The 24,314-nt window shown below is 59.3% G+C and overlaps 3 protein-coding genes across 3 annotated transcripts; 2 read left to right on the plus strand and 1 right to left on the minus strand.

Annotated features, from left to right (window-relative positions):
* The first annotated feature begins 26 nt into the window (after positions 1 to 26).
* On the plus strand, positions 27 to 13,478 carry UBQLN4 (ubiquilin 4). Its single transcript, XM_055791755.1, is given in 12 exon segments — positions 27 to 226; positions 2,588 to 2,739; positions 5,218 to 5,296; positions 5,298 to 5,424; positions 5,753 to 6,015; positions 7,272 to 7,430; positions 8,138 to 8,363; positions 8,757 to 8,896; positions 9,348 to 9,431; positions 10,052 to 10,167; positions 10,728 to 10,905; positions 12,207 to 13,478. Coding segments are annotated over 12 exon segments (1,827 nt in total). The 5' UTR covers positions 27 to 76; the 3' UTR covers positions 12,360 to 13,478.
* A 4,804-nt stretch (positions 13,479 to 18,282) lies between these two features.
* On the plus strand, positions 18,283 to 21,239 carry LOC101922711 (G patch domain-containing protein 4). The gene is made up of 7 exons (XM_055791770.1): positions 18,283 to 18,436; positions 19,072 to 19,145; positions 19,234 to 19,326; positions 19,550 to 19,657; positions 19,833 to 19,936; positions 20,042 to 20,092; positions 20,215 to 21,239. The coding sequence occupies exons 1-7, from the start codon at positions 18,361 to 18,363 to the stop codon at positions 20,888 to 20,890; spliced, it is 1,182 nt and encodes a 393-aa protein (XP_055647745.1). The 5' UTR covers positions 18,283 to 18,360; the 3' UTR covers positions 20,891 to 21,239.
* On the minus strand, positions 21,202 to 23,802 carry NAXE (NAD(P)HX epimerase). The gene is made up of 6 exons (XM_055791786.1): positions 23,598 to 23,802; positions 22,499 to 22,607; positions 22,304 to 22,414; positions 22,051 to 22,164; positions 21,821 to 21,968; positions 21,202 to 21,745 (listed from the first exon to the last, which is right to left on the minus strand). The coding sequence occupies exons 1-6, from the start codon at positions 23,777 to 23,779 to the stop codon at positions 21,543 to 21,545; spliced, it is 867 nt and encodes a 288-aa protein (XP_055647761.1). The 5' UTR covers positions 23,780 to 23,802; the 3' UTR covers positions 21,202 to 21,542.
* Between the last annotated feature and the right edge of the window lie 512 nt (positions 23,803 to 24,314).

A 24,314-nucleotide genomic window follows, 5' to 3' on the forward strand; every position in this document is an offset into this window, starting at 1 on the left:
GTGACGCCGCTCTTGCGCGGCGGCGCGCGCCGCCTTTCTCTGGTGGCGGCCCGGGCTGGCGGGGCGGGCGGCGAAGATGGCGGAGCCGAGCGGCGGCGGGCCCGGCCCCGGCGGGGAGGGCGAGGCGGGGCTGGTCGGCCCCGGCGGGGCTCTCATCCGCGTCACCGTGAAGACCCCCAAGGACAAGGAGGAGATCGTCATCGCGGACGGCGCCTCCGTGCGCGAGGTGCGGGCGGGGGTGGGCCTGGGCTGTGTGGAGGGGCCGGGGGGGGCCTGGCTGTGGGGTGAGGGGGGGGCTGGGAGGGTGAGGGGTTGGGGGTCTGAGGGAGGGGGCTTTTTGGGTATGGAGCTGGCTTTGGGGAGGGGGGAGGGCTTTCGAGGGGGAGTGAGGGGCCCCGAGGAGCTGGGGAGCCTGGCTTAGGGTGGGAGGGGGGTACTGGGGGGGCTTTTGGAGGCCTGGCTCTTGGGTGGGGGGCCTGGGGGGTGGTTGGGGGGCACCCCTGGCCTTTGGGGCCTGGTGGGAGCCAGGCTGTGAGGGGGCAGGGGGATGTGGGTGAGGGCAGGTGCTTGGGGGGTGGGTGGGGGGCTGAGGCTGGGAACAGCCTTGGGGGAATGGTGCTGGGGGCAATCCGTGGGAGGGTTTGTGGGTGTCAGAAATAGGGGGTGAGGGGCTTGGAGATTGGGTTTGAGGGGGATGGGGGCTGGGGCTGTGTGTCTGTGGGCTGGGCTGTGTGGGGAGCGGGAGGGAAGGGCGCTGCGATGGGGAGAAGTGGCTTTGGGGGTAGAGCCGGATGGGTGCGTGGGGGGGTGCTGGGGGGTGGGTCCAGACACTGGGAGGCTGAGCCTGTGGGTGAGAGGAGCTCCATGAGTCTTTGGGACAAAGGTCAGATGGAGCAGGGGCGGGGGCTTGGATGGATGGAGAGGGGCAGGGGGCTCGGATGGATGGAGAGGGGGCAGGGGGCTCGGATGGATGGAGAGGGGCAGGGGGCTCGGATGGATGGAGAGGGGCAGGGGGCTCGGATGGATGGAGAGGGGCAGGGGGCTCGGATGGATGGAGAGGGGCAGGGGGCTCGGATGGATGGAGAGGGGCAGGGGGCTCGGATGGATGGAGAGGGGCAGGGGGCTCGGATGGATGGAGAGGGGCAGGGGGCTCGGATGGATGGAGAGGGGCAGGGGGCTCGGATGGATGGAGAGGGGCAGGGGGCTCGGATGGATGGAGAGGGGCAGGGGGCTCGGATGGATGGAGAGGGGCAGGGGGCTCGGATGGATGGAGAGGGGCAGGGGGCTCGGATGGATGGAGAGGGGCGGGGGCTCGGATGGATGGAGAGGGGCAGGGGGCTCGGATGGATGGAGAGGGGCAGGGGGCTCGGATGGATGGAGAGGGGCAGGGGGCTCGGATGGAGCGGAGGAAAGGGGTTGTCACCCCACACGTGGGCTGGGGGGGTCTGCTCCTGCGAGGGAGCGTCACCGGGCACGGTGGCACGGGGTGAGTGGAAGGGCGCTGGAATTTGCAAGGACTGGCTGGAGGACCGACGGAGCAACTGTGCCCACTGGGGCAAGGTGGCATCGGTGCGGCTCTCAGCTTGCTGCGCGCTTTGGTCTGGGGTGTAGGGCAGGAGGCTGTGGTGTGAAGGACCCGGTGGACATCTCTGGGGAGTGGAGCCGTGGGGTAGGCAGGGGCTGTAGTACGTGTGGTCCTCCTGCTTCTTCCCGGAGCCCGTTGCTGTAAGTGGGATATTAGTGACAGCTTTGTACGGAGGAGGGCATGGAGCTCTGCGGCCGGGATGAGCCAGGGCTCCGGGCTGCTCTCCCAGGTGTTGTTTTTGAGGATTCTGGTGCGAAGGCTGCGAGCTCCTCTGGGACAGGTGTGCGCTTTGCTTTCCAGCCTAGCCTTCCCCTCTGAATTTCCTGTAGGTTTCCAAATGCAAGGCTTTTTTTTTCCTCCCAAATCAACTTAGGAATGCCCCAGCTGGGCTAGCCGTGACAATCTTCTTGGTAGGTGTTCACCCCACCCCATCTCCCAGTGAGGAAGAGGTGTCGGTGTTAGTGGCATGGCATGCTCCTAGGGAATTCGGTTGCAGAAATAGGAATTGGAGAAGACCTAGTTTATTTCCATTGGCTGGTAAAGGATTGTTCCCTTTTCCATAGAGCTCTGTCCTGTATTAAATCAGAGTTGGGCTTTCCTTAGGAAAAAAAAAAAAAAATCAAATGAGCAGAGACAAAAACAGTTCAGTCATTCAGAGGATAAATGGTGTGTTTGGATTAGACCTAAGAGACACAGTTGATCTTGCTTTGGAAGCCTCCAGCTCTTCTTGAGGTAATTGCTCTATTCTTTCTGAAATTTACTCCACGTTTTGTAAGTGTAGAGCTTGTCTTTGTGTTTGTTGTTTTTTTTTTTTTCTTAACGCCTCAGACATCCTCAGCAACTGGTGACTGACTTGGTACCTGCATGGGCTCCTTTTGGGTGAGGTACTGAAGGACTGTCGGTTCCTTATGCTGTTTGCATAGTGGATATGATATCTGGAGTATTAGCTTTAAATTTCTAGTCTTGGTCCTTTGCCTGAAAAATATTTCATTTGTTTTTCAGTTCAAAGAAGAGATTTCCAGGCGGTTTAAAGCCAAACAGGATCAGCTGGTTCTGATCTTTGCCGGGAAGATCCTGAAGGATGGAGACACATTGAATCAACACGGGATTAAAGATGGGCTGACTGTGCACTTGGTCATTAAGACTCCGCAAAAGTAAGAAAGTTTTTCATTGGGGGGGGGCCGAGAGTGAGCGGATGATGCGAATAAACGATGGTGGAGCATTTCTGCCCTGTGACTGAAGCAGGCGAGGCCAGAGCGCTGCCTTTGGAGCGTGCGTGCGTCTGGCAGCGGCGATCCGGCAGGAGAGCTCTCCCAGGCTCTCCCTGCTGTGGCTCTGCCACGCAGCTGTGGGGTTTATCGCTCTGCCTCTTCTCCCTAAGTTACACAGCTGTGTAAGTTTGTGGCGAGTGCCTGAGGGGGTTGACTCTTCTTTAACACAGCTCGTGTATATGGCTTTGTGTATTTTGAGCCTTTACAATTTAGTAATCTTGAAAAAACCCGTTGAAACTTAATACTAGTTCTAACAGAGATAAGTTGCAGGTAACAGAAATTACTTTCCCAGTGAATTCGTGTTGAAGTTAAAATTAACACCCAGCTTTTCTTTTGCTTCTTATGACGTCCTCTGCTCTAAGCCAGTGCTCACGCTCTTAGGGGTGCCGTGGGAGGCACGCCGCGCGTGCAGAGCAGTGTCTGCGCTACCTATAGGCGCTTCTGCACGGGCAGGTGCAGACAGGTGGGTGCTCCTCAGTGGAGATTTGGGGTGTACGACCACCTGCCCGCAGCGCTGTGGTTGCTAGCTCCAGTATGGGACTGCGGGCGCACCCTGGCAGCTCCCAGTTTGAACGTGGCTCACTTGTGTCCGTCTGCACCGTGTTGCTCAGCCTGAGAACGGGACGCAGGATGGATGGCAGGGTCCTGCAGGGTCAGGCTTTTCCCAGTGCTGCCCAGTGGAGTGGTGGGCACAGCAGGTTCCTGGGAGCAGTCGCTGTACCTCAGGCGCAGCCTACATCTCGTAGATCTCAAAACCCCCTTCGCAACCATTTCTTGGGCTTCCTGCTGTGGTTTGATCAGGCTCCTGGTGAACTAACAGGCTGCATCTATTTGTGCCGTTCTGCTGTCCCCTGGGAGAGCTGCCTTACTGGCTTAGTTAAGATTAGTGCTTTTTTTTTTTTTTCTTCTTCTTCTTTTACCCTCCTCTTTTTTTTCCCCCAAGACAACCGTGTGTATTGTCAGCTTCAGCAGGAGGCCTCTCTCTGGATTCTGCATCTCCAGGTAGCCTGATAGTCTGGTGCTGTTTACCACTGTCTGAACCATTTCAAAGGGTAAACAAGAGAGCTGTCCTGGGTTGCTCCTTTTTCCCCCCTCTAACAGTCACAGATAACTGCTTACTGAAGACATTACAGCCTCTTCCTGTGCTGAGAGAAACCAAGTGACCTTTCTCCAGCTTCCTTCTTCCTTTTTTGTTCAGCTTCCTATTTGTTTTGTTTCCCCGCTCTCTGCCTCCCTCTCGGTGGCTGCTGGTTTTCAGCAGCAGTCAGGTGAGTCTGGAAAGTGGACAGGGACCTTTAGGTTTGATTTTTAAAATCCTAGAATAAGAGTGAAAAAAGAAAGAGAGTTAGAGAAAGGAATCATTCTTGGTTTGGAAAAAATATAATCAAGAAATTGTTGTTCTTACTTACTTGTCAGGGGCATAATAGCATTATTTGAGGCGAGTTAAATGAATTTTGTGGTCTAATTTCATGTGAAAGCTCTTCAGCACTAGTCCAGGACTTGCTGCTGTGTCTGCAGATGCCTCAGAGAATCTTTAAATGTTCTCTTTTTCAAATTCCTATAAAAATCCTGAGGAGGAACTGTGATTACAAGGTACTAGCTTGGGTTGGTTTCCTCAATAAAGCTGATGTCCAGCATCTGCTGCACTGTGGCTTCTGGCACAGCATCTGCATGTGTGTATTAAAAGAAGCTCTCGTCAACTTGTGTTGGACGGGGAAGGCTTGCATGCAAGGTACAGCCAGTGGCAGAGACGTAAATTCGTAGCCAGGCTGGCCAGAAACGTTCGGTAGCTTCGTGGGACAGATGCTAGCTGCCTTGTGCCTCGGTTTCCCGATCTGGAGAGTAATGCTGATCCTTATTTTTGCCCCCAGGAGCACTGGTAGGAATATGCAGTGCATGGGAGGATTTGCAGAAAAGTAGTTTCTTGTTTACCCCATGCACTAGCCCTGCTGTAACCTCCTGTGGTTTCTGTGGGAGCAGCAGGAGGATTTTCCTGTTTGGAGCGAACTCATTGCTCAAGGATATAGCTGAGGTAAATAGTTCAGTGCGATTCAAGGAAGAGCTAGATGCAACTGGGGGTAAGACCAGTCAAGCCGCTTCGTGTGGGCCAGGATAAAATGTCAGAGGCTGTTCTGCATCAGGGTGGGAGGCAGATTCCAGCAGATGGAAGGCATCTGGGAGCACAGCTGTGCCTCCGTGCAGGCAGGGATGGAAGCAGCCAGGGCTGGCTGCTGTGGGGACAGCAGGCGTGAGGGGAGGCTTGGTCAGTGTGGGGTGCGCTGGCCTGTGTCCCCCACGGGGGACTCTGCTCACCGCTCCTGAATCTCAGGAGTTTTAACACCTTCTTTTGTTTCTTTGCAGGGTCCAAGATTCAACATCTGCTGCTTCTGCCCCCAATGCTGCTTCTGCCCCCGCTGCAACCCCTTCTTCTCCTGCTGCCCCCGTCTCAGCCTTCCACATCCAGCAGCGCCGTTTCTGATGCGGGGAGCGGCAGCAGACGGAGCAGTGGGTCAGGGACCATGGGAGGTCCTGGAGACGGAGGCCCTAATAGTGCTACATCCATCCTGTGTAAGTGGTGGCTGCCAGAAGGTGTGGCAAGAAAGAATTCCCTAGGGTTAGACCAAGGAGTCGAGGTTCTTGACCCCTGGAGTTGTCTCTGCTTGCTTCGCATGAGTCGCTTCCACTGGCGTACTGTGGTTTCCCTGCTCAGGACAATGCCCAAGCCCTTAGTAAAGTGTGTGTAGGGGGTGTCCTCCCTCGCAGCTGGCTGCCGTAGGGATGTGGGATACTCCTAGGTTAGTGTGGGTGCAGTTCAGCTGATGTGCTTGTCCTCTTTTTGCAGCTGCCGACAGTTACTGACTCACGCCTCTCTCCCCGTGTGTTGTTCCCTCTCCAGCTGGCTTTGGCGGCATCACTGGGCTGGGCAATCTTGGGATGGGCTCTGCCAACTTCATGGAGCTCCAGCAGCAGATGCAGCGGCAGCTGATGTCCAACCCGGAGATGCTTTCTCAGATCATGGAGAATCCCTTGGTGCAGAACATGATGTCTAACCCTGACCTCATGAGACAGATGATCATGGCCAATCCCCAGATGCAGCAGCTCATGGAGCGAAATCCAGAGATAAGCCACATGCTGAATAACCCGGAGCTCATGAGGCAGGTGAGTCAGTACGCCAGGGCCTCTTTAAAGCATGTTCAGGAGCATCTTTGTGGACCAGCTTCGGTGTGTCCTCTCCAAAGGGGGTGTGTGAATTGCCAGATCAGTGATTTTAGAGATCTCTTCCTTCCTGCTGTAAGCTCCCCACAAACAGATGGTGGTCTCGAGTTATGTGAATACTGATTACTCAACCCACATACTTGCAACTCTTTATCTCCCTTTCAGGGCTATTGAATCTGTCATGTGTTGGGCAAAAAGGGATGCTGGGATCATCCTGGCGTGCCGCGTACAAGGCTACAGGGTTCTGATTCAGGAACAGGAGTAAAAGCAGTCACAGAGCAGTGAAGCTACCGCAAAAGCTTTTTGCTTCTCTATTTCTCTTGATAAAGTATTGATTGCAGAGCTGTGCAGGCGATATTTTACTACCTGTATCAGCAGAGAGTGCTCCTAGTCGTAGGCCAGGATCCCAGAGGTCTCAATTTTCTGTACAATCCCAGAACTGAGAGGACCCGTGCCTTAGAGGACCAGCTGTCTGGAAGACTGAAGGTTCATCGGAAGGGCAGCGTAAGGGTTGAGTGAGAGCCTGCGTATTAAACAGCCCTTGACAGGACTCTGCTGTTCCCCCAGGAAGACTTGTCAGGAGGTCTTTCTGGGTTGGTGCTGGACGAACCTAGTTTCCATCTGCTTCTCGGTTATCTTTCAACTCTGCCAGCCGTACGTGAAGTGCCAGAGCTGCGGGACTAAATTGTGAATGATCCGTACTTAAGCAGCTCCCCAGATGAGATCTGGATCTCCCTCGCGCAGGGGAGACCCATCAGAAGCCTGGAGAGGGTGAATTTCTTGGGTTTCTTGAAATGGGAAGGATCTAATCTCTTCCACCTTCTCGGTTTTTGAATGCAGTCCATCTCCTTTGAGTGGGAACATATGGGTGTTAGATGTTTGGATGTCCTGATACTGCTTAGAAACAAAACAGTCTCATCCAGCTTGAATTGAGGTTGAGAAGGAAGAGAGCTGAGCAAGGATGGGAGGAGCCAGGATCCCTGGGCTCTCTTTGCTTGGATAAAAGATATCTCTGCTTTCTGGCTGTGAAACGGGTTTAATTATACTCTTTTCTTGTGGGAGCTGAGATTTAACTCTTTCAGTGCTGGGCTGGTAGATCACTAGAATGCCACTGGGCTGCTTCCCCAGCCTCTTGATCCACTCTGGTCTTCTGTGGTGCACGTGGGCCTGAGCTTTCCACGTTTTCCTCCTTCTCCCAGACAATGGAATTGGCTCGTAACCCTGCCATGATGCAGGAGATGATGCGGAACCAGGACCGCGCTTTGAGTAACCTCGAGAGCATTCCAGGAGGATACAACGCCCTGCGCAGGATGTACACGGACATCCAGGAGCCCATGTTTAGCGCAGCCAGGGAGCAGGTACCGGCTGCGTTCCCGTAAGCGGGATGTCGTGGGCTGAGCACGGGGAAGGGGTCCTGTGCTAACGGGGCACCCTGAGCAGGGTTCTTCATCCCCTCCCGCTCTAAACGATGAATGCAGCCACTAGCGGGAAGACGTTGCGCAGCGCCTGGTTTTATTGCGTGGTTTGGTGTATCGGAGACGGGACCTGCCCTCGCTCCTTTGCTCCTCGGGCGGGCTGGATGCCAGCCATCGCTGATGGGAAGGCCCCACAGCTTCGTTAAGCGCAGCCCTCTGCTCCCAGCCCGGCTGGCTGTATTAGCTCAAGCCTGACGCCTTTGGATTGGAGCTGGCTGAGATCCAGCTGGCTCGGAGCGCAGGAGGAGGGAGCGCAGGTCTGTCTGCAAAAAAAGCTGTGCAGACATACTCCAGTCTAGCATTACCTACTGGTATGTCCGGGTGCTGATTTTACATGGATGTTTTGAAGCCCTGTGTTTGGGGAGCCAAATGGAGGGCTGTGGTCACTTCTTGAGCCTGGTCTTTTCTGAGCGAGGTGCGTCGTGGATTACGGATTTCTCGGGAGGCAAATTACGGCATGTGCTTAGCAAATTCTGGACCTGGATGAATATGATCGGCTGTTTCCTAGCTCCGGTGGTGGGGTTAGTCCAACATTCCCTGCTGGGGCTAACTGATGACGGCTATTTCTTTTTTTTTTTCCTTTTCCCTAGTTTGGCAACAATCCTTTCTCTTCCTTGACGGGAAATTCTGATAGCTCGAGCTCTCAGCCTTTGCGGACGGAGAACAGAGAGCCGTTACCGAACCCCTGGAGCCCCACGCCCCCTGCTTCCCAGAGCCAGGCACCCAGCAGCGAAGGGAGCACTGGCTCGGCAACCACCCAAAGCACACCAACTGTATCCAACCCCTTTGGGCTGAACGCTGCTAACATTGGGGCTGGTACGTAAGCAAGAAAGGAGCCAGAGGGTGCTACTGACTGAACAGGTCACTGCTCTCCAAGGAAGCCCGAGTTCCCTCTGGTGGTTGAGTGCCTGTGCGTGGCTGCTCTCCAGATGAATGATTCGAGCCCGGTTGCAAGCACAAACGGGGGGTTTTTTTCTGGTGTGCCAGTCGGAGGGTTACTGGGGGAACTCTGGTGTCCCTGCAGCCCTCGAGAGCATGGGAAAGTGGCAAGCAAAGCACTACCGTGGCGTCCACCACGATATTTGCTGTTGGCCAGGGGATGAAGTAAAAGCGTTGCTGTTACATGTCAGGTTGTACTTCGAACATTGCGGCGGTGCTCAGGCTTGTAAGCAGTTTTCCTTTTGTCTTCTCTTCCCTTTCCCCTTGCAGGCATGTTTAACAGCCCAGAGATGCAAGGACTCCTGCAGCAGATTTCTGAAAACCCTCAGCTGATGCAGAACATGATCTCTGCCCCTTATATGCGGAGCATGATGCAGACTCTTGCCCAGAACCCGGACTTTGCAGCACAGGTAAAAGCGTTGCAGTTGTCTTGTGTTGTCAGACGGGCTGTGAGCGCAGTGCTGGCGAGACCCGTCTGCTTCTGTAGTTGCAGTGGTTCCCCCTGCAGAAACTGGAGAGCTGAGTGAACGTAGACAGTTCTGTTGTATTTCTCAATAGCCTGAAGGCAGTCACGGTACTGAATCCTCTGTCTTAGCAGAGCCCCTGATAAAAAAAGGTGGCTTTCCAAGGGACACGGGGATGGCCCTTCCTCTTGCCCATGGCCAAACGGCCCCTTGTTCAACACTGCTGCCAGGAACCGAGCTGTCTTATTTCAGTCCCCGCTAGCAGGGGAGCGTGTCGGAAGCCCAGGGAGGGAGTCAGGGGCGTGACTGACTTGTTCATCATGGCTTAGTTACGTAGAGCTTAACAGCCAGTGGCAGAAACCCTCTGACCCTACCTACCTGTGCTGTCTCTTGCTAGATCATGGTAAATGTCCCCCTCTTTGCTGGGAATCCACAGCTTCAAGAACAGCTCCGCCTTCAGCTCCCTGTCTTCCTGCAGCAGGTAAAGGCCCCTGTCTGGCCCTGCGCTGCTCTCAGCCCCGGGGCTCCAGAGTTTTTCCATCCTCCATAGGAAAGGGAGTATCTCAGCTGCTTAGTCAGGCCGCGAGGACTAGGAAGCATGTGGGCTTGGGTGGTTGGGGACGTGGAAGAAAGGGGTTTGCACAGGGGAGAAAGGAAGAGCTTGCTTAGACGAGGCAATCTAAATTAAGTAATCTAAATTACCTAAAGGTGGACTTTCCAATTAGACTAGTTAAGCTACATCAAACCCCTGTGTGGACAGTCTCTCCCTGTAATGGGTTTACAGAAATTAAAACAGCTAATTGTGCTAGAGCAGCTGGTTCACTCAAGTAAATCAGATAAAAATCACTTTTCATTCCAAAGGCATGCGCCCCCACTTCTAATCTGATTCACCTAGTTCATTTAGGCAATCTGATCTAAACTCTTGGAGTATCTCTGTAGAAACCCTGCAGTCTGGAGACTTGACGGAGGAACCAGGCTCGCAGGCTCGCTCTGGCTGCAGCTCTGGGCCGATTCCTGTTTGGATGTAAAGCTGGTGGATCTCTGGCTGCCGAAGCTCTCGCTGTTTCGGTACCGCGGTGTCTTTTTTGCCTTTGTTCCCAGATGCAGAACCCAGACTCCCTCTCCATCCTCACTAACCCCCGCGCCATGCAGGCACTTCTCCAGATCCAGCAGGGACTCCAGACGCTGCAAACGGAGGCCCCAGGACTAGTGCCAAGGTAATAAGCGTTTCAGAGTGGGTTTCTGCAGGCAGAGCTGACGTGCTTGACACCAGCAGGCAGACTGGCTGTTGATTCATCGAGGAGGTCTGCTTAGGCCACTCCATCATGGAGACTTCGGCGTGTGTGTGCGCTCCGCCTAATTAGCGCTTCCTGCTTGTTTGTACTTGACGTGGGAAGCCCTTGACCCTTTCTTTTTGGTGGAAAGGTTTGGAAAGCGCTCGGGTCCCTCCCCCATCTTTCTTTGCCATAGTTCCTATCGGCTGAACTCAAGATTTTTCTCTCTCTGGAGAACAGCGTGAGCTGCACAGCCGCGACGTGGGGTGGGTACGTTGGGGCAGGCTGCTCTGGGTCACGTGCAGGCTCTGCAGTTCCTTTCAGGCCTTCGCCTCCGTTAGGATTGCTTCCTTCCAGCACCGCGTGCGAGCGGGATGTCGATGCAGCCGGTTTAATTTACAAAGCTGTCCTGTAGTCCGGACCTCAGCGAGGGCCGGCGTGGCAGAGCCTGGTCACCCAGAAGTGCCAGCTTGCCTCTGAGCGCGCCCTGCCTTCCTCTGCAGCCTCGGCTCCTTCGGCATGCCTCGAATGCCCCCGTCCTCCACAGGAGGAAGCACAATCCCGGAGAACCCCGTTCCCTCCGCTTCGACGCCGGCCAGTGCCTCTCCAGCTGGGGGTGGTAACCCCCAACAGCAGCTCATGCAGCAAATGATCCAGCTGCTGGCCGGAGGAAGCTCTCAAGTATGTAACGCCCAGCTGCATGCCGATACACTTCTGGGGGGGGACGTCTCCAGGGTGAGCTAGAGGTTGTACCCAGTGCCACCCCGCTCTAGGATGTCCCCAAAAAGCATCTCTTGGTGTGGTGGGTTGACTTTGGCTGGATGCTGTTGTCACTGCCCTCCTCAACAGGACAGGGGAGAGAAAATAAAAGGCTCGTGCGTTGAGATAAGGGCAGGGAGATCACTCAGCAATTACCTTCACAGGCAAAACAGACACTTGGGGAAATTAATTTATTACCATTCAAATCGGAAAAGCACACCTTCCCCCACCCCTCCCTTCCTCCCGGGTTTAATTCCCAAATCCTCAACCTCCTCCCCACAAGGGGACGGGGAATGGGGGTTACGGTCAGCTCATCACACGTCGTTTCTGCCGCTCCTTCCTCCTCACACTCTTCCCCTGCTCCAGCGTGGGGTCCCTCCCGCGGGAGACAGTCCTCCACGACCTGCTCCAGCGTGGGACCCCCGCGGGGCCACGGGTCCTGCCAGCAAACCTGCCCCAGCGTGGGCTTCCCACAGGTCACAGCCTCCTGCGGGCACCCCCTGCCCCGGCGTGGGGTCCTCCCCGGGCTGTGGGTGGGGGTCTGCTCCCCCAGGGGCCGGGGGCACAGCCTGCCTCGCCGGGGGCTTCACCTCCAGCTGCCGGGGCATCTCTGCTGCGGCCGGGAGCGCTCCTGCCCTGCCCTGGGGGTCTGCAGGGCTGCTGCTCTCACAGTCTCGCTCCTCTCTTCCCCTGATGCAGATTTATTTTATTCCCCCCGCCCCTTCTTAACGCGCCATCAGAGGCGCTGCCGCCATCGCTGCGGTGGGTCCATCTCGGAGCCAGCTGGCATTGGCTCTGTTGGATGTGGGGGGAAGCTTCTGGCAACTCCCCGAAGCCACCCCTGTAGCCCCCTGGCTACCAAACCCTTGCCAGCAAAGCCACTACACTTGGCTCCGGCGCTTTACGCTAAGTTTGGTGTCTCAGGCCGGCTCCTTTGGGGCGTAGCGACCCTCTGCAGAGGTTTGAAGCAAAGAGTGTTGGGGGGGGGTGCTGGGGACCCAACCCCCTGCGCTGCCATCACCGTCGGGACAGAACTTGGCCTCCCCGTGGGCGGCAGCGTGGGGAGGTGGGTAACGGGCAGTGTGGGGAGGGGGGGCAACGTCGCTAACGAGCCTGGGGTGTCTCCGTCCACCTAAAGCTGAGCTGGGGGGTCCCTGCTCAGCCGTTGGTGGCCCTGCCCGTCCTGGCTGACACTTAAGGTCTTTTGTCCTTGCCCTCTGTAGGCGCAGAGTCCTGAAGTGCGATTCCAACAGCAGCTGGAGCAGCTGAACGCCATGGGCTTCATTAACCGTGAGGCCAACCTCCAGGCGCTGATTGCCACCGGTGGAGACATCAATGCAGCTATTGAGAGACTGCTGGGCTCCCAGCCTTCCTAAACTCTTGTCATGCTGCCCCACAGACGTCAGCACATGCATCCATACACATGCACAGGGGGATCTTTCAGGAAAGCCCACCATCATTTTCATATCTGACAGCTGTCCCATGTATTTAAAACAAAAAGATACAGCTTAACCCCTGACCTTCCTACTAAGTTAAGATTTCATGTTGAAATGCTCTTTAACTGGCTTGTATGTGGATTCCAGTTCTCATCGTGGCCACAGAGACTTCAGATGTGTATTTTTTCCTAAATATGCCCTCTGTCTCAGACACTCTTCTCTCTCTCTCTAGATGGTAGAGGCGATACTTCTAGTTACTTACCTGAATGATTGTGTTTTGAGTAGCTTGATTTTAACTGTACATGATTCCCTCCCCTAGCCCTCCTTTCAGGCAAATATTTAAAAACTTGAGCCAAGTTTGGGTTTTGGTTATTTCTCCCAGCATCTTATTGGGAATGGATCAAAAGAAAAAGAAAAAAAAAAAAGAAAAAAAAAAAAAAAGAAAATAATTGAAATTACCTGGAAATTTCTGATGTCATTTGTCTTAATGTTCCATGGGATGACCTGAGCCTGTGTGCCTTGCACACAGGTGCTTCTGATCTCCTGGTGGAGGTTTTTATGGGCATGAGAACTACGTCGGAGGCACGGCCTTTTTACACTCTTGGGATGGTGTAAAGGAGCCTGGATGCCTTCAGGGATCAGGCTTGCTGTTCTTGAACCGGAGTGGAAAGTGCCGTGCGGAAGAACGTGTTTGAAAGGTGTGTTTCTGCCCAAGCAGTTTTAGTTCCTGCGCAGCGGTGTTGGAGTGGGTGGGGTGGGTGGGTGTTGACTCTTGTGCTCAGCCGGCTCATTTCTGAAAGCCTAAAAAAAAAAAAAGGAAATTGAAAAGTAAGTTAACGACTTTTTTCGCTTCACTGGAAAATGTTGAAGTTCATGTTCTTCCCAGTTTAGATCCATCCTCCATTCCCTCCCCGCCCCATTTTGGTGTGTTTGAATGTTACAACTCTCCAGGAAACTCCCCGAGGACCAGCAGGGTGATATTTCCCCAAGAGCCTCCATGGCTGTGTAATTTGCATACCATTTTTATCAAAGAAAAATAAATGCGCACAACCATCTGTCTCCCTGCACTCCATGTATCTTCCTTGATTGCCACGCTGAAGCTGATCGAGATCCTCTAATTACTCGTGATTAATCTGTCTTGTCCCTCTTGCAGGTAGCGTGGGGCATCGCGTGACACCCCCCCCCCCCCCGCCCGGCCAGGCATCCTTCCCTCTTGCGGCAGGAAATTTTTTGACGTTTCTAAGAAACGCTGCTGAAACTTTGCCCAAAATCTGGCCCGTTTGGAAATTTCCTTTGGATTAGGGGCTCTGAAGGATGTGTAGGACGAGCTACCGGCCGCTTGGTCCTGCTGGATTTGGATAACGTGACTTTACAGAAGCCACCAAAGCCACCCAGAGGGGTTTGCTCACGGCTGGACGGTGCCGGTGCCCGGGGAGCCCTTGGGCCACCGTGTGCACGGTGGATTTTACCCCCAGCTTTTCCATAGTGAGGTTAGCTGGCTGTTGGTACTTTTTATTTATTATTTCCACTTCCCCCCCCGCAAAGTTTCTTCTGGTAGGGGAGGATCGGGCAGCGAGAGGGAACGGGAGGAATACCTGTAAAAAAACCTGCTGCACCCAGCGTGCTCCAGAGTTGGAGCTGGGATCTGTCGGTGCTCTGCGGTGTTGGGAGAGTGGAGACGGAGCAGCGGTTGCTCGAGAAAACACGGCAGCACGCGCGGGCTGGAAGAGCTCCTGCCTCCGTCTGTGTGCGTCGCGACGAGACGGGGTTTTTTTTAGCTGAGGATTCAGAAAGGCGAGCTGTAATCTCTTGGAGGTTTGCACACGGTGGATTTTTTTTTTTTTTTTTTTTGCAACTTCGAATGTAAAAAAGAACGTGCGAAGGCTTGTGTGGGTCTCAGCTCTGCCCTAACACTGCAGGTTGGCCCCTTGGCAGCTAAAAATGGGTTTGAAAGGGTCTGTAGAGGGGACACCTTTGATTCGGCGCGGTCCTGCGCCCGCGCTGAGGTCGGTTGAGCTCCGCGAAGGCTCTGTCCCCGTGTAAACCCCCCTCTTTGCCCCCCGTCTTTGCCGTAAGGTTGTGCTCTGAGAAGCAAAACTGGTCCCAAAGCCTCTCGTTGCCAGCCAGGAACGGTCCCTCTCGGCTCAGTGTTAGCAAAAGGTGCTGACGGGGTGCGAACCCGGGCTGTTCGCAGGCAGGATGGGTGCTTCCAACCTGTCCCCCCGCTTCCGACGCAGGAGGGACCCGGGGGGGGGGGGGGGGCGCTCAGTGGGTCCAAGGTGAGGAGCCCGCTGAGCAGTTGGGCTCCGGTGGGGCTGGGGGTGCCCGTTGCTGGCCCAGCGAGGTGGGAAGAGCTGGTGATGCTTCAGCGTGGTGTGGATGGAGCTGGCTGCTGGGCACCGGTGGGCGAAGGTGCCTGGAAATTCCTGTGGGGTGGAGGGATCCCGCCGGCAGCGCAGGCTGCGGGTTAGCGAGGAGAATTAACGTGATTCTCATTTTTGCTAGGATGGTTTTTTCTTAAGCTGGGGTCCTGCTTTTCCAGGGAGGGCTCTGGACCACGGCAAGTGCATGGAAGCCGTTCTCCGGTGCTTCCCACAGGAGGAAGATAAACCTGGGGGAGAAGCGAGCTGGGAATGCTGAGTCTTCACAGGCCATTCGGTCCTTGGTGTCTCTCTGCTCTTTTAAGCAGGAAAACATTAAGCAGCAAAGCCTGTTCCTCCTGTCCCTCCACATCACAACATCCACTCCGATGTCAGTTCGGGATCATTCCTCACCTGCTGCCATCCCACCAGCCCAGGTGCTAAAATCAGGATGAGGACAGGGGGCTCTCGGCTTGCAGCCTCCCTTTGCATCCCATGTTCATCCCCCCACTCTCCATCTTTCCCTGGGGAATCTGGCCAAGCTGCCGCCCTCCGCGCTGCTCCAGGGGGGCTTTGCCATACGGATTTGTGGCTCCGGCTTTGGCGAAGGGGATGCGCTGGGGGAATGAACTCCTGTGAGGGCCGAGGGGTGGGTGCTCCCCCCCCCCCCCAGGGTGTGCTGAGTGCCGTCGTTTTGTGGGGTTTGCCCTGGGGTTGGTGCTCTGGTCCTTCTTCTCTGGGGAGCAGAAGAGCATCGTGACCCCCCATGGTGGAGCTGCCACTGGGGTCTGGTGGCCTCAGTGCTGGGCGGGGGGGGAGCAGCAGTGTCCCCCCCTTCTCCAAATGGGGGGGGAAAAGCTGGTGGGGAAGGGGCTGGGGCTTCCCCAGAAGGGGCGGCAGGTGGGGGGTGGCTGGGCTGTGGTCCCACATGCCCGGAGGGGGGAGGGATGCTGGTGCTCCAGCCCTGGGTGTGGGTTGGGGGCTCGGGGGTCTCTCTGCCGGCTGGTGACAGGGAGCTTTTTAGTGACACCATCATCCCCTCCACACCCCTCTTTCAAAGGAACAATCGCACTTTCTCCCTCTTATCTCCCTCCTTCCCGCGGGAATTGCCCAAAGGTGTTCCTCGCTGGCTCTTGCCTCTCCTTTTTCCCTCTGATAAATCGAATTATTTCCTTTAAAATACACCAGAAGGAGCCGTTTCCTCAGCGGGTAGTGGCAAATCTGGCTGATTGAGTTGGAGAGATTTCTGCCATCAAGGACTTCTTTCCAATTTATCCCCACCATTCCCTGGAGGAGAACCAGAGTCTTTTCCCCAAAAAACCACTTTCAACTTGGAAATCAAACCTCTCAAACGAGGAGGGAGATATAGGTGCGTATATACGTGTGTATGTAGGTGTGTATATTGCACGGTGCAGCATCTTTGCTGGGCACCAGTTGCTGTGGGGAAGGGCTGGAGGTGGAGCAGGAGGAACGATGCTCCTTGGCCCCTCTGCTCAATCCCGTGACATTCCAGCACAGAAATCCACAATTTATGAGCGGCTGGGACATGGCCAGCTCGCTCGGCTGCCCGCCAGCAGGATGCGACCATGGCACCCCTCAGATCCCTCTTCCCGTGGGTTTGATTTGGTTTATTTTTAATTTTTCCAGCAAGACGAGACTTTGTTCCCTGCATGTTTCACCGGCGTTTGCACATGGACGCAGCATTCCCAGCGCGCGACGTCGGCTGCGCTGGAGCCGGTGGTGCCCAGCCTGGAGCCTGTGCCCGGAGCAGGATGGAGACTGGGATTTGTCGTTTGTTCTCTTTGGAAACAACAAAATCCCAAGTCTTCCAGCCTGCCCCAGGGCTGAAGGATGCGCCGGCAGCGGAGGGTGGTCCTGGGATCCTTGGGATCCTTGCTGGAGCTGGCACCCATGGGTGCACCAGCGGCTGTCACTCACGACACCCAGCGGGTTTCTGTGTGCACCGGGAGAGGGGCTGGGGTGCTCCTGGCTGCTGCTGGCAGCGGTGACACAAAGGACAATGCTTGTGCCCCATGTCCCACGGCCAGTGCCAGCCATGGAGCTGAGCCCTGATCCCGATCCCTTGGGACCCCGGGCTGTCCAGGGGGGCTGCTCCAGCCCCACCTGCCAGGGATGGAGGAGAAACCTCCCGCGCCATGCCACATTCTTTGGTTTTGGTGGATTCTGCGGCGCTGGGATGCTTGGTCCTGCTCCATCACGTTATCCTGGTGGGAATCTCCCCATCCTGGTGGGAATCTCCCCATCCTTCTGCCTTGGCTTCCCGGCTCCCGGGCTGTGGCCATAAGCCGGCTCCTCCGCAAAGGTTATTCCTGCTTTTTTGGCTCCTGGCAGACAGAGCAGGGAAATACGGAGCGGCCAAGGCTGCTGCCAGGCTCCCTGCTCTCACCACCCTGGGATAAGCCCCCAGCCTCTTACCGAGGGGAGGGGACGGCAGCAGGCGCCGCGGGAGGAGGAAGCCAAGCACAAGGAGGTGCCCGAGTGATGCTCAGGGGTGCTGGAGCAGGGGAGGGGGGTCCCGTGACCCCCTCAGCCATGCGGTGAAATGTGGGCACTGTGCACGACAGCTGCAGCGGTGCCAAGTACAGTTGGTGCCTTTGCTGCACGCGGGTGCACCCCGCTGCACACCCTGCATGCCATGCACCCCTGTCATGCATCCTATTGCACCCCCTGGCATGCCATGCACCCCATACACCCCCTATCATGCACCCCATTGCACCCCTGGCATGCCACCCACCCCATACATGCCCTATCACACACTCTCTGCACATCTTGCACACTACCCACCCCATGCACGCCCTGTCACGTACCCCACTGCACACCTTGCACACCATGCACTCCCTATCATGCACCCCACTGCACCCCTTGCATGCCATGCACCCCATTGCACCCCTTGCACACCCTGTCATGCACTCCACGCACACCTTGCATGCTGCATGCCCAATGCACGCCCTATCACACACCCCATGCACCCCCTATCACGCACCCCACTGCACCCCTTGCATGCCATACACCCCATGCACACCGTCATGCACCCCACTGCACTCCTTGCATGCCATGCACCCCATGCACGCCCTGTCATGCACCCCATTGCACCCCTTGCACACCCTGTCATGCACTCCACGCACACCTTGCATGCCGCATGCCCAATGCACGCCCTGTCATGCACCCCATGCACCCCGTCATGCACCCCATTGCCTGTGTGTACGTGCATGTCATGTGCATGCCTGAGTGTACGTGCATGCACGCGTGTACATGTGTGTGCACGTGTGCAATGTGCACGCACGCGCGCGTGCGTGTGTGTGCAGCTGTGTGCACAGACGCGTGTTCATGCGTGTACCCGCGCGCACGTGCGTGCTGCAGGCGCGCGCCCGCGTGCGTGCCGCTGTTCCCGCCAGGCGCGTGCCCGCCCCGCCCCGCCCGCACGCGCAGAGCCGTGACCCCGCCTGACCCCTGCGCGTGCGCGCTGGGCACTTCCGGCCGGCGGCGGCGTGGAGGCGGGCGGTGGCGGACGGGCCCCCCCGGCACCCCCCGGAGCCCCGGGACCCCCCCGGATCCCGGCCATGAGCGCCACGGAGCCGCCGGGCCGCGGGATGCGGTTTGCGGAGGGGCAGCTGCGGCGGCACGGCTGGCGGAGAGGTGGGGGCCGGCCCGGGGGCCCGGCCTGCGGGCCCCGCTGCCCCCCGCCGCCCCCCGCTCGCCCCGGCCTTGCTGCGCCCGTGGGGGTCCCAGGCCGCGGGGGTCCCCAGGCTTCAGCAGTCCCAGGCCCAGGGGTCCTTAGGCCGCGGGGGTCCCAGGCCGCGGGGGTCCCCATGCTCCAGCGGCCCCAGGCCCAGGGGTCCTTAGGCCGCGGGGGCCTCAGGCTACGGGGGACCCCAGGCCCCGGGAGTTCTCGGCTCCAACGGTCTCCAGGCCATGGGGGTCCCCGGCTCTGGCGATCCCCAGGCCCCAGGGGTCCTCCGGCCCCGGGGGTCCCTGGCTCTGGTGGTCCCTGGGCCGCAGAGGTCCCAGGCCCCAGGGGTCCCCAGGCTCCAGCAGTCCCAGGCCACGGGGGTCCCAGGCCCTGGCGGCCCCCAGGCCATGGAGGTCCCTGGCGCTCCCCGGTCTCATGGCCTGTCCCCAGCCCCCTTCCCAGAGGAGCAGATCTCCGCCTCGCGGCCTCGCCCCCCACACTTGGGGTCTCGCAGCAGCCCCAGCCCCCACTGGCCAACCCCTGGCAGTGGGGGGGGTCTGGGGGAGCCGCTGCGGCCGGTGACGGGTGCTCTTGTCCCCAGGGCGGGGGCTGGGGAAGCGGGAGGACGGCATCGCCGAGGCCATCCGGGTGAAGGTCAAGTGTGACACAGCGGGGGTGAGTGCAGCCCCCTGCACGGTGCGGGCTCGGACCCGGTGGTCGTCGCCGGCTGCAGCCGTTTTGGTGGCCCCTCTGCACCCCGCAGGTGGGACATGACGCAGCGGAGCCCTTCTCCTTCCACTGGTGGGACCACGTCTTCAACAAGGCAGCTGCCAACATTGCAGTGGAGGCCGGGCAGGTAGGGCTGGGGGCGGCGAGGGGGCACCCCAGTGGGGCTGGGACGGGGCCACAGGCGGGGAGGGCTTTGGGGTCCCCCTTTGGTGGGCTTTGTGCTGCCACCGAATGTCCCTGCAGCCCTTCACAGCATGCAGCACCCTGCATGGGGACCACGGTGCTGGAGGGGGCAAAGCCCTTCAGAAAACTGCTCCTGAGCCTTTTGCATCTCTCTGCCCCCACCCCAGGACGGTGTTGCCATGAAGACCCTTTCTGAGCAGGGAGCCTGGATCAGCACTAAGAAGCCCCGCAAGGCCGGCGGCACCGGCAGCATGCTGTACGGCCGCTTCGTGAAGGTAACTGGCCCTGGGGACACGGCTCGGCGAGCAGCTGTGGCTCTGGAAGCTGCTGTGAGCTCTGCGCCCCCCTTGCAGCGCAGCCTCCCCAGCCAGTCGCTGCTGTGCCCCCCCCCCAGGGCCCCCTTTTCTTTGTCCCCCTTCCTCACAGCCCCTCTGCCTCTCCCCACCGCAGTCAGCCACGCTCACAGCATCCGGGGAGGAGTCGGCGAAGCTGCCCACTGGCTCGGAGAGCAGCGAGGAGGAGGAGGAGAAGCTGGACCTCTCTTCAGCCAGGAGGTGAGGTGATGTGGGGGACAAGGGCTGCAAGGGGGAGTCCCACTCCGGGCCGCCCTCCTCCCCATGCCGATGCTGGGGGTGACGCGTCCCATCTGTGTCCCGCAGGCTGACGGATGAGGAGCTGATGCGAGCATGCGGCGGCCGCACGGCACACAAGTAAGTGGTTGGGGGGGGCTGCGTGGTTGGGCTCCCCCCTCCTGGCAGGGTTTTGAGCAGGCTGGGCTGGAGGGTTCTTCACCAGGAAGGTGCCAGACCCGTGCTGCCCACCGGTGTTGCAGGGGTGCCCGTCACGGCCTGACCATGAGTGCCAAGCTGGCGCGCCTGGAGGAGCAGGAGCGAGCCTTCCTGGCCACGTACCGACGGAAGGAGCAGCAGCGTGAGCCCCCAGAAAACAGCCCCCCAGCTGAGGGGCAGAAAACAATAAAGGAAAAAAAGAAACAGTCCAGGGACAGAGCCAACCCCGAGCTGCTGCAGGAGCCAAGTGGAGAAGAGGAGCTGGCAGGAGAGGAAGGGAAGGTCGTGAAAAGGAAGAAGAAGAAGAAGCAGGAGCCAAGCAGGGAAGAGGAGGTGGCAGGAAAGGAAGAGAAGCCTGCAAAGAGGAGGAAGAAGAAGAAGCAGGAGCCAAGCAGGGAAGAGGAGGTGGCAGGAAAGGAAGAGAAGCCTGCAAAGAGGAGGAAGAAGAAGAAGAAGCAGGAGGAGGAAGACGAAGAGCTAGATGAGCCAGAAAAGAAGAAAAAGAAGCAGCAGCAGGAGGAAGAAGACAAAGAGCCAGAAAAGAAGAAGCGGCAGCATCGGGAGGAGGAGGAAGACAAGGAAGAGCCAAAAAAGAAGAAGGAGGAGGACAAAGAAGAGCCAGCTGAGACCGAGGTACCTCTAGAAGACACAGATGGGTCTGATCACGCTGGGCACAGGCCCAGGAAGAAGAGGAAGAAGAGGAAGAGGGAGCCAGAGTGAGCAGGGACCAAGGCTGCCGCCCTGCACAGCTGCACCATCTGGCTCTGAGGGTCCCGATCCTGCCTACTGGTGCCCAGGGGGTGCTCCGGGCCCTTCTCAGGTGGAGCCCAACACTGAGGCCCCCAGCTGCATGTTCGCTGCCTGGAGACACTGGGCTGGGACTGGTTGGTCTGGAGCTGGATCAAGCTTTGCACCACCCCCGGGAGCCTTCCTTCTGCCAGGGGTGACCCCAGTGCCCACCAGCCCCGAGGCGGGGGACACCAGTTTGCCATGGGTCTGTCGCAGAGGGCCACAGAGGGACAGCCCCCACATTTTCAAGGGCACAAATAAAATCTTTATTGCAGTGAAACTATCCAGAAGTGCAACGTACGTGGCAAACCCCAGCGTCCTGGCTTTTGTCTACACCTACAAACACTCGGATGAGGCAGCAACCCCAAACGGAGTCCCCCGGCAGCCGGCCTATCACCCCCAGGCTCCTGGGGGCTTTGAGTCCGCTGCAAACCTCGACCCCGTGGCAGAGCTGAGTAGGACCGAAGCCCAGTGAGGCGCTGAGCATCCTCCTAGCGGAGAGCTGCAGCTTTGGCAGAATGAGACCCTGATCTGCCGTGCCAAAGCCTAGCCCGGCACCCCAAGCCCCCGCTGCGCCCCAGCCCTAGGTCAGCTGCAGGACGCAGTCTGTCTCAGGGTACGGCGGCAGGTTTAAAGCGTATTTCTTCTGGAGCGCGGGGGGCACAAACCTGCCCCCGAGGAAGTGGTAGCGGCCAGCAAAATGCTTGGCTGCTGCCTTGGGCGCCGTCAGCGAGATGAGCATGTCGGGCTGGAGACCGTCCGCCTTCCCCTTCTCCACGTCCCAGCCTGCAAGGAGCCCCAGGCTGGAGCTGGGAAGACCCCCCAGAGGCACCTTCCCCTGGGGGGTCCGGAGTTACTCACCCGAGGGGATGTCGATGCTGGCGATGGGGACCGTGACGCGCTCGAGGGTGCCGAGGATGCTGCCGAAGGGCTCCCGCACCGCTCCCTTGAAGCTGAACCCGAAAATCGCATCCACCACCAAGCCGTAGAGCTCGTCGATGAGCGCAGCCTGCGGCGGGGAAGGCGGTGGGTGAAAACCAGCCCCCGACACGGCTCCAAGGGCAGCTGCTCCCCAGCCGGGGGCTCCTCACCTCCGCCGGGAACTCGGGCAGGAAGGGGATGTCCATCTTCTGGCACTGGGTGGTCAAACCTTCAAAGAGGGGCTTGTTGGGCCGCTTGGGGTAATAGACGGTTGGCTCGTAGCCCTGCAAGAGCAGGAGGGAGCTGGGCAGGGCTCAGCACCAGCTGGAGGAGCGAGAACCCCGAAGCTTGTGGGGCTGGGGGTGCACGGGGCCGAGCACCCTCCCTGGGGGGAGCACGCAGCCGCTTGCACAAGAGACTCACAAACATTTTCAGGTGCCGGGCGCAGACCAAGCCGTCGCCGCCGTTGTTTCCCGGCCCACAGACGACCAGCACGGCGGGCTGGCTGGTGGTGAAGGAGCTGGGGGGGTAAGCCTGGAGGGGGCCAGGAGCGGGATTATGCTGGGGGATGATGCTGAGGACCCCTGCCAGGACCCCCTCCCCGCCTCATGCGCCCACCTTGGCGATGGCGGTGGCGCAGCTCAGCCCCGCCAGCTCCATCAGCTGGTCCACGCTGAATTTGTACTCGGTGAAGAGCTCCTGGTCGATGGCCTGGGCCTCCTCCTGCCTGGGGGGGGAGGGTGGCAGCCCTGGGGGTCCCAGACGCCCGGCCGGACCCCGGCTTTCTGGGGTCAGGGCCAGCCCAGGGCCAGCCACCATCCCCTTGACTTTGCAAAGTGCCAGCAAGTGAGGGGGGTGGCGGGGGTAGGGTGCTGAGCCCCCACTCCAAGCACCTCTGCACCCCCAGGCATCCCACCCAACGACTCACCCCCCCCAGTGCCTCTCTCCACCCTGTTAACCATGTCCCGCACCCTGCAGACCCCCAGACAACCCCCTTGCACCCTGCAGACCCCCAAGCCACCCCCCTTGCACTGCCCCTGCACCCTGTGGACCCCCAGGCATCCCCCTGCACCGTGCGGACCCCCACACCGCCCCCCTTGAACCCTGTGAACACCCAACCACCTCCCCTTGCACCCTGGGGACCCTCCATCACCCTCCTTGTACCTTGAAGACCCCCAGCCACCCCCTGCACCCCCCCTACCCCCTGCAGACACCCAACCACCCCCTGCAACCCCTCCCCCACCCTGTGGACCCCCAGGCACCCCCTGCACCCTGCGGACCCCCAGTCACTCCCCTTGCACCCTCCCCACCCCCTGCAGACACCCAACCACCCCCTGCAACCTCCCTGCACCCTGTGGACCCCCCATCAGTCCCCTGGCACCCTGAAGACACCCCCCCCCTCAGTCCCCCTGCACCCTGTGGAACCCCCATCACCCCCCCTGCACACCCTCAATCACCCCCCTTGCACCCTGTGGACCCCCAACCACCCCCCTCGCACCCTGCAGACCCTCAATCACACCACCCCCCCCCGCGCCCTGGGGACCCCCAAGCTCCCCCCCCAAGCACTCTGTGGACCCCTGCACCCTGAAGACCCCCAGCCACCCCCTGCACACACACCCCTGCACCCTGCGGACCCCCAACCGCACCCCCTCCCCCCCATTCTGCCCCCCCTCTGCCCATTTTGCGCCCACCCCCGGCTCCCCCCCCCAAGCCCTACCCAAGGAAGCGCAGCTCCCGCGGGCCGGGCCCGGCGCTGGGCCCGTGCATGGCGCGGTGGGGGCGGCACCAGCCGCGGTCCCGGTGCCAGTCCCGGTGCCAGCCCCCCCCCGGGCAACGCCCGCCCGCCCGCGCCGCCGCCACCAGCAGCCCCAGCCCCAGCAGCGACCGCGGGCCCGGCATGGGGCGGGATCGGCTGCGCTCGGCACTGCTCGGCTGGGCTCGGCTGCGCTCGGCTCGTTTCGGCGCGGCTCGGCTGGGCTCGGCGCGGCTCGGCTGGGCTCGGCGCGGCTCGGCTGCGCTCGGCTAGTTTCGGCGCGGCTCGGCTGCGCTCGGCCCGGCTCGGCTGCACTCGGTCGGCCTCGGCTTAGCTGGGCTCGGCCGGGCCCGGCGGCACTCGGCCGGGCTCGGCTCGGCTCAGCTCGGTCCGTCGGGGCGGAGCGCCCACCCCCGTGCGGGGGGCGGTACCTGGCTGGAAGCCCCGCCCCCTCCCCCTCCCGTATTAAGACCGCGCTGGCCCAGGCCGGGGTGCCCGTTAGCGACCGCGCCGAGGGCTCGGGGAGGGGGTGGTGGGGGGAGTGGGAGTGGGAGGGGACGGGACGGGACCCCTCGTGTCCCCCGGGACCCCTCGCTCGTCGCGTTTAATGACCACGGGGGCGCGGAATGGGCGGTTAACGGGGGAGGGGCTGGGTCCGGTACTGGGGGGGTGGGACAGTGC

Source organism: Falco peregrinus, chromosome 19 (genome assembly GCF_023634155.1).
Source record: "Falco peregrinus isolate bFalPer1 chromosome 19, bFalPer1.pri, whole genome shotgun sequence".
Classification (NCBI taxonomy): Eukaryota; Metazoa; Chordata; class Aves; order Falconiformes; family Falconidae; genus Falco; species Falco peregrinus.